Raw genomic sequence first — 16,815 nt, 5'->3', positions numbered from 1 at the left:
ACTTGGAATAAAATCCAAACTCAGCCCTTAGTGATCTTTCTGTCCTGCTTTCCTACCGCTGCCCCCTCACTCACGTGTTTCCAGCAACACTGGGAGCCTCCTTGCTGTACCCTGAACACACAGGCTGGCAGTCTCTGCAGACTGTTCCCTGTCTGAGACATTCCCCCTCTACAGCTCTTCTAGACATTTTGCTCAGCCACCATCACATTACCTTATTTTATTTCCTTCAAGGAACTCATTGCCATTTGAAATGACTGTATTTATTTACTTCTTTATCATCTGTTTCCTATAAAACAGAAACTTGAAGACAGCCAGGGTCTTGTCTATCTCGTTCTTTGCTGTCATTTGTTCACTGTTGTCAAAGCCTAGAACAGGGCCTGACATATTAAATGCTACTCAAAAATCATTTTTTGATAAGTTGCTTCCTGTCTGTCATTTCTGATTCTGTGTCACCTGGTCATACCTTGCTTTCCTTTCTCTAGTGTCCTTACCATCTACTTTCAGGCCTTCATTTCCTCACTCATGCATGGTTTCAAGTTATTTTCAGAGGTCCCAGTATCTTTTTCCTCCAAGTTAATGTCAGACAAGTGCCCCAAAGCACTGCTCATCAGGTGTGTACACAGTACTGAGATAAGTACAATAGTTTCTTCTACATCCACTGCTTTACATCTAAATTTCCCTGCCTGCACAGGACTGTTCTTTTAAAGGCCTAGGTTTTAATGAATTACTTAATTTTTCTAGACTTTAGTTTTCTCACCCCACATATTCAAAGAGTCTGGATGAAAACAGAAGAATCACCTAAACATCTGTCCAGCATTTTGTAGTTTATAAAGTCATTTCCTTTTCTTAACCAACTTGGTTTTCACAAATCCCTGTGAAGAATTTAGGTGGGTACGAGTATTTCCATTTTATAGAAAAGGAGACTGAAGAACAGGGAAGTAAGCTCAAGTATCTGAAGTGGTGGGTGGCTCTCAGACTCGGGTTTTCCCAACTTTAAATTCAACCCTCCTTCTATATCATGCTGCCTTTATCTCAAGATTCCTTCGGTTATTAAATTTGGATTCTCTAACATGTGCCCAACACAATTATTCTGTCTTGCTTTCATTCTTTCTAGACAAGAACTCTGGACACAGAAGGGCAAGTACTTTACATTGACTCAAAGCTCAGCTTTGGGGCTGCCTTCTTGTCCTTTCATACCCTCCTCCAAGGTCTGGTTCAAGTTCTCACTCTGTCCATGAAGACTTGAATGACTGCCCTTTATAGTTCTAAGAATGACTTGGTCTCTGAATTCCTCCAGCATGTGCAGCTTGTTCTTGAAATCACTGCCCACATTGTATTGTCTTCTACATACTTCATATGTGTGAATCTTTTTTCATCAAATGGACTGTAAATTAAGGAAGAAAACTGGTCTCATATTTCCCTTCTATTTCTGTATAGCACTTAGTAGAGTTCTGGGAATAACTTTAGTTGATTGATTTCGTTAAATTTCTTAGTTCATGTTAGAATTGTTTCATCTTGGTGAGTAGGTTTCAGAGGGCCACAGGTAAGGGGGCCATTTTGCTTGTTTCTCTCTCCCTCTCCTCTCTCCTTCACTCTCAATGCTTTTTCCTTCCTCTTCTAATAGCACCTGCATCCCTTTACTATGTAAGTTAACCATTATCTTTCAGGACTAAGGATTAAATAGCTACCCTGGTTTATACTGGCTAAAGCTGGTGCTTCTGTCCACTCTTTGTGTAGAAAAGGCTGTGGGAAAAGTGAATATTTTTCTTTTTCAAAGAAAACATTCACAAGCACCACCTTGTGAATTCACAAGCACCCTCAAACACTGATAATCATGATTCACTTCTGATTCTGTGAAGGAAAGGGCATAAATAAATCATCTTGTCTTTTCAGGAGACACTAGAAAATTTGATTGGAGTAGATTTACCTAGAGAGGTTGACAGGGTTAAGCTATTTCTACAAAGCACTTGGGAAAAATTCTTAAGTCACCAGGCTCAGCAATTAGGTCAAATTTCTTGGAGTACTGACAATGCAAATGGGATAGTAACCTAACCCAGAGGTCACCAGGCAACATTCTAGGCCCAGTAGTCATGCTAAGCTTCAGTCATAAAGAGAGGAGATAGCCATGTTATAATGTGACTCCAGGGGAATTAGGAAGGTTTCCTTGTCCCAGACTATTCCTTCATACAGTCTTAAATTCAAGACCTGGAAGATTAGTTAGATTTATTATTACTATTTTAAGAATAGGAATTCCTCTGAAAAGATAAAAGAGTTCTTGGTCAGTCCCATCAGTGTAAATAAATTTGGGAGTTTCTCTTGAGCAACTTCATTTAGGCAACTTGGTTTATGGTACTAATTCTCAGCTTGGCTGTCCACTAGAATCATCCAGGGAAATTTTTACAAACATATTGGTGCCTGGGTCCCACCCTCAGAGATGCTGATGTACTAGGGGGTGTGCCCTCTGCGTCAATATTTTTAAAATTTTCCAGGTGATTCTAATATGCAACTAATTTTGAGAATGACTAGTTTGCACAAAAGGAAACTACTCTGGAATGAGATCTGTCTGGTTCTAGTCCCAGTAGTGATGTTTTTCAGCTGTGTGACTTTGGATCTATTTTGTTCATTGGACTTCTCTGAGCACTTTTTTCTCTGGCTATAAAAGGAGCACAATAATATTGTCCATTCATGGCTGTTATGAAAGGTAAATATTATGACACATATAAAGTTTTGGCCACCAATTATGCACCTAAATCTTTCTTTTTTACCTTAGCTAGGAAAGGGGATTTTCATCAGGGTAGGGATATTTTCTAGGTAGAGAGGTCTTAGGATATTTTGGAGGGAGGAGAACCCTTTGTTGGGCACCAACTGTGTGTGTGCATGTAAAGATGAAGAGGGACAAATAGCCAGAAGTTAAAAGAATAGCAAAGCAAATAATAAATCTCTAAAGAGAAATTCTGTTCCTACTCCCTCTTACCAGGGCTTTCTAAGTCCTGTGCACCATTATTTAGGAAAGAATTAAGGCTGCACAGCCCACAAAGTATCCAGACTCCCAAATCTGCAAGTCCTGAGTAGCTTGCCTTCCTTCTTCCAGAACAAATGAAATCTGTGTTTTCCCAGAAAACTGACCTGATCTTCAGAAACAGGGACTGTGTGCACTGGGATGGGCTGCCAGAGTAGGCTGGGATTCCAGATGCTGATACCCTCTGGGGGAAATAGGGCTGCAAGGTTTGTCATAGCACTCATCAAAGTCCGGTCAATATCCGTGCTTCGAACATGAACCTAGGGTAGGAAAATCAAAGCAGATCCAATTGAGAGGAACTGTGGTTTTCCCTCCACTATGGAGCTAATAGTATATTTGAGAAATGGCGAGACACCCACACCAAAATATTAGCAGACATGGTAGCATCATAATCATAATACCTATTATGGAAAAGACAGTATTATGGGCATGCCATGACTTAAAGCAACCCGGTGTGTCAACAGTTGAATTGATGAAAGAGACGAATTAAGTACTGGCTACTTGCCAAGCCAAAATATTTACCATAGGTGTCCATTTTGACCTTATTTATATTCATACTTTTTTTTAAGAACAAAATATTTATATAAAGAGGAGTACATTTGTAAACAAGATACCTGACTTTTATAAGTTCCTTAGGAAATAGGAAACTTTTACAAATACATTATGTTACATTATTTCAAGGGGGAAGGTTCCCACTATTAGCTTCCCAACTTACCTGTTCACGCTTATAAGATTCATTCAAAAAGTTTTCATAACGTTTCCTTATATATTGTCCAAGTTCATAATGCTGTGCCATGCCCAACTATGGGAACAAATAAAAGAAAAAAATATGAAAGTAGGTTCTATGAAACTGTGAGTCTTATCACTCTTCATTGAATAAGTAGAGTGAACAGTGGTATATTTTAACAGTTTCATAGTAACAACACATTTTAAAATGCAAACAGGAAAAAAGAACTGTAATCTTTAGTCATGATTAAATTAGCTCCCTGAGAAAACTCAATTCATTGTCATTAGCACTTAACATAGAATCTTGCACAGTTAATAGCTGGTGGTTGACTGAATTTAAGTAAATGGTTCATCTCTTCTGGCAGAGCATTCTGTGGGTCATCTTTGTTGGTAGAGACTTTCAAGGGCTGGTTAGCTTGTGGAGGAAATTCAATCATCCTATAAGAGGTTAGACTTGATGAATCTAAAGATCACCTTCAACCTCTGAGTGAAATAATTTATTGTCTATACAGTTCACTTATGTCTGGTTCGTGAAAAGTTAAAGCCTGTTATTTGAAGTGTGGACTCTGGATCAGCAGTATTGGCATCACTTGGGAGTATGTTAGAAACCAAATTCTTGGGCCCCACCCTTGACCTATTGAACCAGAATCATTGTGGGGAGAGCTCAGAAATCTGTTTTTTAACAAACTCATTAAGATTCCAATGGCAGTTAGTCATCAAGAAGTGTTGCCTTAGCTTGATGATCCTCAAGCATTACTGTGCATCAGAAGCAAAATTATCTAGGGTGCTTCTTGAAACGCAGATTCCTCAGTGTTTCTGCCAGGGATTCTAGCTCATTGGATCCTGAGGGTAGCCCTGGAATCTGTATTATGACAAGTTCCCTAAGTGACTCAGATCTGTGTAGTAGAACACTATGCTTTGGGCAATATTGCATTCAAGTCTGTCTTTAATTCAGAGCCTCATCAGAAGAGGAGTCAGAAAAGATGTGGTCACTGTGGCTTTGGATTGGTTCCACTCACTCATTTACTTGCCACTCCTGGCTACCTTTCTAGATGGGAAAAGAAGTAGGAAAAGAATAATGTGTACTTTGAGGTTTGTGAGTTTCCTGAATGATCCGGATAGCTGAAGAAGCAAGTACTTTTGGTATAATTGTTGTTCTAACCTAAAGCTAACTTCTAAGGAAATAGTCATCTTCTATAGAACAGTAAATCACCTGGGGAACTCAGTAAGAACAAAGATTCCCAGGCTTCAACCCTAGAGTTTCTAGTTCAGTCAGGGTGTCAGAGAATTTACATCTCTGACAAATTTCCAGGTAATGGTGATGTTGCTCATCCAGGGACCATACTTTGAAAACCATTGAACTCAAAAAGAACCATTGCTTTGTCACTACGCAGATTGGAAGTACCTAGTCAAGGGCAATGGCAAACCTAGACAGCATATTAAAAAGCAAAGACATTACTTTGCCTACAAAGGTTTGTCTAGTCAAAGCTATGGTTTTTCCAGTAATCATGTATGGATGTGAGAGTTGGACTATAAAGAAAGGCTAAGTGCTAAAGAATTGATACTTTTGAACTGTGGTGTTGGAGAAGACTCTCGAGAATCCCTTGGATTGCAAGGAGATCAAACCAGTCAATCCTAAAGGAAGTCAACCCTGAATATTCACTTGAAGGGCTGATACTGAAGTTCCAACACTTTGGCCACCTGATGAAAAGAGCTGACTCATTGGAAAAGACCCTCATGCTGGGAAAGATTGCAGGCAGGAGGAGAAGGGGACAAGAGAGGACAAGATGGTTGGATGGCATCACTGAATCAATGGACATGAGTTGGAACAAACTCCAAGAGACAGTGAAGGACAAGGAAGCCTGGTATGCTGCAGTTCATGGGTTTGTGAAGAGTTGGCCATGGCAGAGTGACTGAACAACAAGCCAAGGGCAGGAATTTGAGCTCCAGAACCTTGTTACTTCAAGAGTGGCCATGTACCAGCACGATGAGCATCACTTAGGAGTTTGTTAGAAATGGAGAATCTCAGGCCATGTCAGGCCCAATTAATTAGAATCTGCATTTTAACAAGATCCTCCAATAATTCACTTGCACTGGAAAGATTGAGAACACCAGGAGAAACTGGTGGCTAGTCAAGAGAATGCCAGAATAAGCCAGACAGATCCCACAGTCTGGAAGAATCTTTTGATTTTAGTGGAACATTACAGCAAGGGAACCAGAGTCTTGACAGAACCATAGATACCATGAAGCAGCCCTGTAGTTTTATAACCCTTCTCTTTTTCAGGAAGCCAAAAGTTATGTAGGCTATGGTGAGAAGAGCTCTGATGGGAGCCAGAAGATGCTGGCCTCAAATAGCCTCTTTGCATTTTCTCCTCATTGAGATGCAGCTATGACAGTAATTCTCAGCCTTTGCTACATGCTAGATCAAGGAGTTTCTAAAAATCCCACTGTTCAGGCTGCACCCTAGATGGATTAAATAAGAAACTTCCAGGCAGACAATAGTATTTTGTAAAGCTCTCCAAGTAGTTCCAATATTTAGCCAAGATCAAGACCCATTAATTTAGGGTAGATATTCAACTCTAAACATTCTATGATATTTTCTTAATATATTTAAACAATATTTTGGTCAGGACAGAAGCAATACACGTGGCCTTGTGTCTCCAAACAGAAGGTTAATTCACTTACACAGGTGAAGTGTGCAGGGCACTGGAGCATTACCACAGATCTCTTTGTTTCCCAGTTCACCTTCTTGGGTGCTCTTTAGGAAGTAGGGCTCCCTGTGTTTAACTGACTACTTTTAACGAAGGCTCAATCCCAATACATCCATCTAATAAAAATCAATTTTAGCAATGCTAGTACCAAAGGAATCGAGTTTTCCTAACTCTGCTGATTCAGGATTATTTTCTACTTTCTCAGGTAGAGCCTGAGAAACTCACGGGCTGGCTTGTAAGCAATTCTTGGCTCTCTTCAACATCTTTTAAGTTCATGTATTCTTCTGTTATACACAGAGTACATCATGCAAAATGCCGGGCTGGATGAAGCACAAGCTGGAACCAAGATTGCCAGGAGAAATATCAATAACCTCAGATATGCAGATGACACCACCCTTATGGCAGAAAGTAAAGAGGAACTAAAGAGCCTCTTGATGAAACTGAAAGAGAAGAGTGAAAAAGCTGCCTTAAAACTCAACATTAAAAAAACAAAGATCGTGGCATCCAGTCCTATCACTTCATGGCAAATAGTTGGGGGAACAATGGAAACAGTGACAGACTTTATTTTATTGGGCTCCAAAATCACTGCAAATGGTGACTGTAGCCATGAAATTAAAAGACGCTTTCTCCTTGGAAGAAAAGTTATGATCAACGTAGACAGAATATTAGAAAACAGAGACATTACTTTGCCAACAAAGGTCTGTCTAGTCAAGGCTATGGTTTTTCCAATGGTCATGTATGGATGTGAGAGTTGGACTATAAAGAAAGCTGAGCACTGAAGAATATTCATTGGAAGGACTGATGCTGAAGCTGAAACTCCAATACCTGTCACCTGATGCGAAGACCTGACTCATTGGAAAAGACCCTGATGCAGGGAAAGATTGAAGTCAGGAGGAGAAGGGGATGACAGAGAATGAAATGGTTGTATGGCATCACCAATTTGATGGACATGAATTTGAGAAAACTCTGGGAGTTGGTGAGGGACAGGAAGCCTGATGTGCTACAGTCCATGGGGTTGCAAAGAGTTGTACACAACTGAGTGATTGAACTGAACTGATTCTTCTGTTGCCCATTTACAACTCATGATTTAATAAACCCAACAGGAAATCCTATATATATCAAAATTCTATATATGTCTATAATTCTATATAAAATTCTACATAATTTTCCTACAGTTACTAGTCACCAGGGGTGACTTGATCATGATCAGAGATTGTTGAGCACAAACAAAACACATTTTACACTTTTTAGATTCCAGGTACCTGTGCAAAAACACTTCCCCATATTTGAGTAACTAAAATAGTTATACAGTTTCAATATATTGTTAACAATTCCACAGTTTCCCTTAAGACTCATAAGAAACCCTTAGATGAAAATTCAACCAACCTGAGTGAGTTGGCCAAATCCCTGTGGCCATGAGGATTCCTTAATGGGATCATTAGGAAAGGTTTCAATAGGACTTCGGTCTCCATGCCTAAAAACCTGAAAATAGATTGAGATAGTAATGTTACCAGCTTAGGTGTTTTACCTCTGTTCATCGTGATAGAGGGCTTCCCTTGCAGCTCAGCTGGTAAAGAATCCACCTGCATTGTGGGAGACCTGGATTTGATCCCTGGTTTGGGAAGATCCCCTGGAGAAGGGAAAGGTTACCCACTCCAGTATTCTGGCCTAGAGAATTCCATGGACCATATAATCCATGGGGTTGCAAGGAGTTGGACACAACTGAGCGACTTTCTTTTACTTTTTTTTTTTTTATTGTGATGGAGGTTTCTTCTAAACCTCTGGTTCTCAACACTGGATGCTTGCTGAAATCAACTGGGAAGTTAAAAGTTTTCTAAGGACTGGATTCCTCCCTTGTGATTTTGGTTTAATTAGTTTCAGATGCAGCCAGGGCATTAGGATTTTAAAAACCTCCTCAAGTAAATTTTAGGCTAAGAACTGCTATTCTAAGTTTACTAACACTGTCCTAATAGCTCATCATCTTGTTATTCACATTACCAGAAACACAGGAAAACTGTTAGTGAACTGTTATTGTTTCAAGTAATGTGAATGAGAATGATAAGCCATTAGAAGTCAGGTGACCCACAGGTCTCCACAGGTGGAGAATGATTTGTACATCAGATAGGGCAAGAGGGAAAACAAAGCTTAGCAAGATCACTTTATTACAGACAAGCTCTGATGAGAAATTCTGCTGCTGCTGCTGCTAAGTCGCTTCAGTCGTGTCCGGCTCTGTGTGACCCCATAGATGGCAGCCCACCAGGCTCCTCCATCCCTGGGATTCTCCAAGCAAGAACACTGGGGTGGGTTGCCATTTCCTTCTCCAATGCATGAAAGTAAAAAGTGAAAGTGAAGTCATTCAGTCGTGTCTGACTCTTAGCGACCCCATGGACTGCAGCCTACCAGGCTCCTCTGTCCATGGGATTCTCCAGGCAAGAGTACTGGAGTGGGGTGCCATTGCCTTCTCCACTAATGAGAAATATCCCCTCTCTAATTATGATTATAGTAGTAATAGTGTTAACATTTTGACATATAATAATAGTCGCTTTTAAATGCTACATACAGTTTGTGACCATCTTTGGCCAATGATTTATTAGTTTTTAGGAAGTTAAGGATAAAGAACTTGCCAGTGAGATTAGAAAAGCTAATTATCAACACTTTAAGAACATACTTCTGGATTTGTGTGCATGTCATCATGCTTCTTTGCACATTTTACTCTTTGGGGAGGGTAGTCTGGACTTTTGAAACCTTGGTGAGTGAAAGTTGCTCAGTCATGTCTGACTCTTTGTGACCACGTGGACTATATAGTCCATGGAATTTTCCAGGCCATAATGTTGGAGTGGGTAGCCTTTCCCTTCTCCATAGGATCTTCCCAACCCAGGGATTGAACCCAGGTCTCCCACATTGCAGGCAGATTCTTTACCAGCTGAGCCACAAGGGAAGCCCAAAAATACAGGAGTGAGTAACCTATCCCTTCTCTAGCAGATCTTCCTGTCCCAGGAAACGAACCAGGGTTGAAACCTTGGTACTTTGATTTTAATATGCTTTCTGAATAGCATATCAAACCAAACACAAAGATATTTTATAAGCCAAAGATAAGAAAAGAAAAACTCAAGAAATACAAGATGAAGTCTGCACTGGTGTCAGCAAACATTTTTAATACAGAGGAGGGCTTGCCTAACACCTTGCATTCTCTGAGACTTCCTGCACTGGTCACGCATACTTCCTAGCTAACATGCTCCACTGAAAAGAAAGCCAAGAGGCTGTTCTTTTGAAATCTTGTAAAACAGTTCAGCAGACACAGAGTAAGAAACAGTCTCAGACTTAAGTCATCTTTGAGATGGGATTCCAGGAAAAGGAAAAGGAGGGAGGCTTCTAAGACCTGGGTTGTGTCTCTGGTGTTTGAAGAAAACTTATCTTTTGGCCATCTGAACTGGTAAGAAATTGAAATCTCGGTAGAACAGGCTATGGAAACAGAGGGACAATGGTGTGGTGGATCTTAAGAAACTATTTTGGTCAGGTAAGGAATTATTGTCATGAATGGTCACTTAGCTGTGTACTCTCTGGTGGGCACATACAGTTACTAGTCACTAGGGGTGACTTGATCGTGATCAGAAATTGTTGAGGCTAATCATTAGTGCTTCTCTTTCCACAATCAAAACACATTTTACACTTTTTAGATCCCAGGTAATTGTGCAAAGTACTTGAGAGCTTCCTTGGTGGTTCAGACTGTAAAGAATCTGCAATGCAGGAGACCTGGGTGGGGAAGATCCCCTGGAGAAGGAAAAGGCATGCCACTCAAGTTGGTATGGAGAAGTCTATGGACAGAGGATCCTGGCAGGCTATAGTCCATGGGGTTGCAAAGAGTAGGACATGACTAAGCGACTAAAACTTTCCCAGATCTGAATAACAAAATTACTATATGGTTTAAGTGGATTATAAACTCCACATTGTTTAGTTTCTAGAGTTTCTCATCCTTAGCACAGTTGGCATTTTGGCTGTGGAGGACTGTCCTGTGCATAGTAGGGATGTTTAGCAATGTCCCTGGCCTTCGCCCACTAGACGCCAATGGCATTCCCCAGTTGTGACATTTCCAAATGTCCCCCAGGAGCCAAAACTACCCCTAGCTGAGAGCCACTGAACCAAAGAGAAGTTGGATGAGAGACACTATAGCAAAATAAGTTACACTTCCTACCAGCCTGTAATCACAATAACTCAACACTTTTAGAATGCTTGCTTTGTCCTAGAAGCTGTGCTTCTCATATATCTAATCCTTTCATCAATTCTACAGAGCAATTACTATCATTATCCTCATTTCACGCACCAGAAAACTGACCTTAGTTAAATGACCTGCCCAAGGTCACACGGTGCATAAGTGGTTGAGCAGAAATACAAACAGGTTTTGTGAGTCCAACACCAGCTTCTGAACCCACGTAAAAGGCTCATTTCTCTCTGCTCTAACATGCCTCTTAGCCTTCCACCAGTGGAAAATCTTGGACCTGCTGCTTTTTTATGAACTAAAATTAGAAATTATGTGTGTGTGTGGGGGGGGGGGGGAGTTGTGTTGCATCAGAGGAAACCAAAACCTTGATATAAGAAACATCCTCAAATATTATTTAACAGATAAATCTGAGGATATGCAACTAAATGACAGAATGGCCTGGGGAGAAAAACAAGTGTGGTATCCTTAGATGAGTATCTTAAAGAGCAAAGCTGAAACAAGACCATAAGACGTGGGCAAGCTTTCCTGCTCTGTTTTACAGGTCAGGAATAATTGTACTCCCCTGCATTTCAGTGGCTTTCCAGGTGGTCTGGTGGTAAAGAATATGCCAGCTAATGCAAGAGAAGTGAGAGACGTGGGTTCAGTCCTTGGATGGGGAAGATCTCCTGAAATGGCAACCCATTTCAGTATTCTTGCCTGGAAAATTTCATGGACAGAGGAGCCTGGCAGGCTCCACGCGTTTGCAAAGAGTCGGACATGACTGAGCACACAGGGACATTTCAGTAGGTTTTCAGGGCTTCTGAAGTAGTGGCTCACACATGCTATGAACTCTTTGGAAGGGGTGTTCCACAGAAACACTTAATGAACCATCTCCCACCTCCAGTGCTAGAAATCAAAATGTATATGTGTGTGTGTGTGTGTGTGTGCACACATGCACACCTGTCCCTCAAGCACATGAAGGTGGCATTCTCAAGCTTCTGGAGTTTCTTCACTTTACCTGGAGGCTTTGGACTATGCTCAGGCATTTTTTTAAAAGTCTGTGGCAGGGCAATCTTCTTAGCTGCTGCCCTGCCAAAATTTATATCTTCTGTTCTCAGTCCAGCAATCACAGTCTATCAAATCCTTTAGAAGCCTAAGACTAGTGGTACTACTCTACTACTGGTACTGAACCTACTGGTTCTGCGCTAGGACTATTTGCAAATTACAAATTTGCAATACAAAAGGACTAATTACAATAGGAAGACATCCAGGATAATAACAACCCCTTAGGTTTGTGTTTCGGTAGTTTTGTACAACTCTTTCCCCTGCCATCTCTTTTAATTCTTACAACTCTGTAAGGACAGATTGGCAGTATTGCTGCACTGAAAAAATAAGAAAAGCAAGGCTTAAAGAGATGAAATAAGCCATCCAGATCTCTTGCCTCCCTCCCATGATTGCTAGCCCATTGTTTTCTCTGCCATATCACATTTACCTTACCCTTTTAAATCAAAGGGGGATTCCCTAGTAGCTCAAATGGTGCAGAATCTGCCTGCATTGCAGGAGACTTTGATCCCTGGAGAAGGAAGATCCCTGGAGAAGGGCATGGCATCCCATTCCAGTATTCTTGCCTGGAGAATTCCATGGACAGAGGAGCCTGGTGGTCTGTAGTCCATGGGGTCACAAAAAGCTGGACACAACCGAGCAACTTTCACTATTACTACTAAATCAAAGGTAACTTTTTAAAAAGAATGAAGATTTGGTACCCATGTGACTGATTCTGCTCCACTAAGTCTGTTGACCAGATTTGGTGCACTGTGTATGATGTGGAGACCCTGATGACTGGAGGACATCTTGTCTAGTCCCCCTTCCCTGACATCAGTCAGGAGCTCTAAAGTGTAAGTCAGAATAGTGTCTTGATTGCTTTAGAACCCTCGAATGTCCTCTCATTCTATCACACTTTTTTTTTTTTTTGCAGAAAATTAGAAAAATATACAAAAATAGAGATTTTTATAATGAGCCACTATGAATCCATCACTTGCTCCAACAATGATCAGCTCATGTGTGGCCAGTCTTGTTTCATGTACTCCCACTGACTCTCAGACATTATATCATTTCCCACTGTTCTTTGCATAAAAGTCAAAGTCCTTACAATAGCTCACTAGACACTACCTGATGTGGTCCTGCCCACGGCCATGTTCTTCCCTTACATTTTTGCTAAGCATGCTTAGCCAGAGGAGACTCTGCTGTTCTATCCAGTACATTAAGTGTGTTCCAGCTTCAGGGCCTTCATGTTCTGTCTTCCTGGAATGTCCAGCTTCTGCATCTCCTGGCACATTCACTTGGTTGCTAAGAGAACTTGGCTTGTGGAATTAAACTCCACTTCCTATTTTGTTAGGTATGTTCCAAGTCATGAACATTTCTTGATGCACAAACCTTGCCATGAAGAATAAGTTTATTTAATTTTCTTCCTTTTAGGAAATGAGAAACAACTCCTTTGGTAAAGAGAATTAAAAAGTGAAAGACTTTGGGTAGAAAGGAATGAGTTGAGTAAATAAATGACACCTCAGAGGTTAGAAGGGAAGCCAACTGCTTCTTAAGGGACTCAGTGTGGGAACGCACCCTGTACTCCCCATGAGGAAGGCTGAAAGGCCTGGCATACTAATGGGATGTATTTACGGCCCAGGAGGATACTGAGCCTACAGTAGAGAGGAGAGAAGCCCTCCTCAAGTGTACTTACACACAGATGTGTGTCTCCCACAAGACAAAATACATTAGAATTCACAGGCGGTAGAAATTGAGTGCAAACCTGTTAGCCTAACGTTCCAGCGGACATGATAATTATCTAATATCTTCAATTCTCCTTGCTGAAAAATGATGAAAGGTCAAGTAGAAACTTTAAGGACATTATATTAGAATATTCAAAACTCTGCAAAGTCCCACATTTAAGAGACTTTTAAACACAGTTTAATTCACATTTTTTTCCCAAAACTGATTTGACTATAGAAACCTATTTTTTAAAATCAAGCAAAACCTGTTAACAACTTGTCAAACTAGCATTCCACTAGATATGCACTGGTGAACCTGTTTCAAAAGGCACATGGTGACTCTGTTCATGAGAGAACAAGAAATGGACAGATTCCTGCTATTTCTGCCAAGAACAGTTTTTCAGAATTGAGGAAGATTTATTTTTCTTGGATTGCAGTGGAAAACCACTGCTGAATATGTGTGAAGCCAACACACAGACCTTGCTGGGGAGGCCTCAGCTCCATGTTCTGGGTTGGACACACATGGCAGGAACAGAATATGTCTAGTGATTAAGGGCAGTTTTCTGAAATCATACAGCCTGGGTTCAACTCTTAGCTGTGTGATCATGGGCAATTTGCTTAGTCTCTTTGTGCCTCAATTCCTTCAACTATAAAACAGGGTTAATAAGGTTTTTACAAAAACCTCATAGAACAGTTCCCAGATTTAGCAAACAAAAATGTAAGATGCCCCAATATTGCATGTAAACATATGTATATTAACAAACTATTTGATGTTCATCTGAAATGCAAATTTAACTGGGCATCCTGTGTTTTCTGATAACCCTATTTTGTAGGGTTGTTGGGAGGACAATGTAACATAATTCATATTGAAAATCTCATTGAGATTTTTGTTTGCTAAATCTGAGAACTGTTGCCCAGTGGCTCAGTGGTAAAGAATCTGCCTGCAATGCAGGAGATGTGGGTTTGATCCCTGGGTCAGGATGATCCCCTGGGGAGAGAAATGGCAACCCACTCCAGTATTCCTGCCGTGGACAGAGGAGCCTGGTGGGCTACATGGGGTCACAAAAGAGTTGGACTTAGTGACTACACAGCGACAACAATCTTTCTTTCACTCTGGTTCTCCTAATCATTTTTAGGGAATTCCGTGGGTATATAATCAAACCATTTATAGTCAGATATTTTCTATAATCAATAAGAAGAATATAGTGATATCTTCTGGCTTAAGTCCTTAGATATAGTTTTATGGTAAAGAGACATGTATTGTTGCCTCAATCTACCATTAATGGAAGAAAGCTGTGGTAGGAAAAATTGTTAACATTAGTCTTGTATAGTAACTGTTAAATCTTTTAGTTCCAAGAGAGCTAACTTTGTAAGCTTTTTCTTAGGGAAGAATTAACTTGTAGTTCCTGAACACATGTTAACCAAGAATGGAGAGAGAGAAGGGAAACCTACAACAGTTTGGTAGCCAGGGAAGCAAGCCTGGGCTGTTGTAAAACAGGGAGGAGAGAATGGACCAGATGCAGTTAGGTGCGAGTTCACTGTAATATCTAGAAGAGGATTACCCCTCCGCCAGCTTGTTGACAGTGCAATTTCTGCAGATATAAGTAAAAGTCTAACTCAAATGGATTTCCCTATATAAAGTACACAACGTTATAAAGACTTTCTTTTTCAACACAGAAGCCTGAATTCTGTGAACACTGGTGAATCGTTCGTAAATAAATTGACGATACGTTCCTCTGGTTCTCTCTCTCTCATTGTTGACTCATGACCTAGTAAAGATTTATTGGATGAAGAATCATGATTTGCAAAAACATATGGTTATGAAATTTTTCTATAGAAGGGAAAGAAAGAAGTTCTGAGTACAGCAAGCTGAGAAAAATGAGAATTTCATGTTTAATTTTTAAGTAAAAGGTGACCTCCCTGGAAAGTATAAAAATAAATTTTGGATATCCTTTCAGGAAGAAAATGTACTTAACAGCATACTTCTACTCTATCAAATGAAAAGATGTGATAAAGAAAAAAAGATGGAGAGAGCCTATAAAATACGTGGAGAGGGTCAGAGGCAGAGAGACAGTGAGTGAAACAGGAAAAAGAGAAATAAAAAAACAGAGACAATCAAAGATCAAGACAGAAACCAAGAGCTATAAAAGAATCAATTTCAGGACGGTTAGTAAAGTGGTTAATCCCCTTAATCCCCTTTACTTCACAAACTTTCTCCCTATCTATTTTTTAAAACAATGCCAACAGTATATCTTCTTTCCTTGACAACATCCATTAGCCTCCCATCCCCCTTTCCTAATTTGTCACGCTTCCTAGCATGTCACATGGGTGGGGAAAAACATGATTTTAATGATCAACCATATCTGTTTCAGGAAGTCATCCTAGAATTCTTGGGTTTTAGTTTTATGCTCAAAGTCTGCTTATAAATGTGTTTTCTAGTTTCCTGATAAACAAAAAGGGAAGGGGTTATTAAATTGAGAAAATGACAGTTTTTTGGCTTGCCAACAAATAATCATTAAATGAAACCAGTCTAGCTACTGGTGCTAAACAGACCTAAAGAGGCACCTCCTGGTCTCGTGTGGCTATCAAGAGGAAAACATTTAAGGCAGTTGCACAGTAAGTGACTAGGTAAATAACATTGGCAAAGTAAAAAATTATCCAAACCAAACAGGATTTTGTTAGGACATGTTTGTTCTTTTTTACAAGGAACTTGCAAAACTTGCTTATTCACTTTCTGATTTGGGTCTCTGGGAGACTATACTAGGGTGAAATGAAACGGACACTTGGTTTTCAGACCCTGTTGGTAGCAAACGGATTTAAAGGAAAAGCAATGAGAGAAGTCTACTCACCAATGTCACAAACCTCAGTTCCTTGGCTCTCACACCTCCGTCCAGGTCCGGCAGGAAGGAAAGCAGAAGCAACAGGCTGAGGCGAAGGCTTGTTGCCCTGGTCATGAGGAGGGCAGCATTTCTCATCCTGGGGAGAGCTGCTTCAGGCTAGAGTTGGGATGTGCTGCTTTCAGGGCAAAGCCATTAGAGGGGAAGCTATTTAACCAAGAGTTTGAAAGGGAAGGAGGAACTGGGAGGAGCCAGTCTCCAGGTAGCTTGGGGAGGGATTTAGCCTGTGTCTGGTCAGATCATTTTTGGCTGAGTGTCAGAGTTCATGGTCTTCTGGATTTAAGTTACAATACTGAGGCCCAGACAAGGGAGAGCTGTTGCTCAGGGTCATAGAGCACACGGCTAGATATTTCTTTTCTGCCTTATCTTTATCCTTTCTTTAGGTGGGGTGTGATACAACATTTGCTTTGTGGCTGTCACTTGGGAAAGGATTAGACCTCAACTTTGGAAACCTGAAGTTAGTGACTTCTAATCTTTTTGGTAATGTAGAATTATAGGG

At 40.5% G+C, this 16,815-nt stretch overlaps 1 protein-coding gene across 6 annotated transcripts in view; it reads right to left on the bottom strand.

Moving 5' to 3' along the window:
• ACP3 (acid phosphatase 3) overlaps window positions 1–16,502 on the bottom strand; it is a 60,800-nt gene extending 44,298 nt beyond the window's left edge. For 3 of the 6 annotated variants that reach the window (XM_086351230.1, XM_086351040.1, XM_086351137.1), the window contains exons 1-4: window positions 16,269–16,500; window positions 7,843–7,938; window positions 3,735–3,821; window positions 3,127–3,279 (exon numbers count right to left, since the gene is read on the bottom strand). In XM_086351230.1, coding sequence (XP_086207356.1) covers window positions 3,127–3,279; window positions 3,735–3,821; window positions 7,843–7,938; window positions 16,269–16,394 — 462 coding nt within the window. In that variant the 5' untranslated portion in view covers window positions 16,395–16,500. Of the gene's footprint in view, window positions 1–3,126; window positions 3,280–3,734; window positions 3,822–7,842; window positions 7,939–16,268 lie in introns of all 6 variants that reach the window. The other 3 variants (XM_086350951.1, XM_086351323.1, XM_086351405.1) reach the window with 2 other exon arrangements.
• Window positions 16,503–16,815: the final 313 nt, after the last annotated feature.

Source organism: Bos grunniens, chromosome 1 (genome assembly GCF_055505025.1).
Source record: "Bos grunniens cultivar Pamir isolate PY7600 chromosome 1, Bosgru_T2T1.0, whole genome shotgun sequence".
Taxonomy (NCBI): Eukaryota; Metazoa; Chordata; class Mammalia; order Artiodactyla; family Bovidae; genus Bos; species Bos grunniens.
The sequence above is the reverse complement of the archived record's forward strand: the minus strand, read 5'-3'. Positions and strand labels throughout refer to the sequence as shown.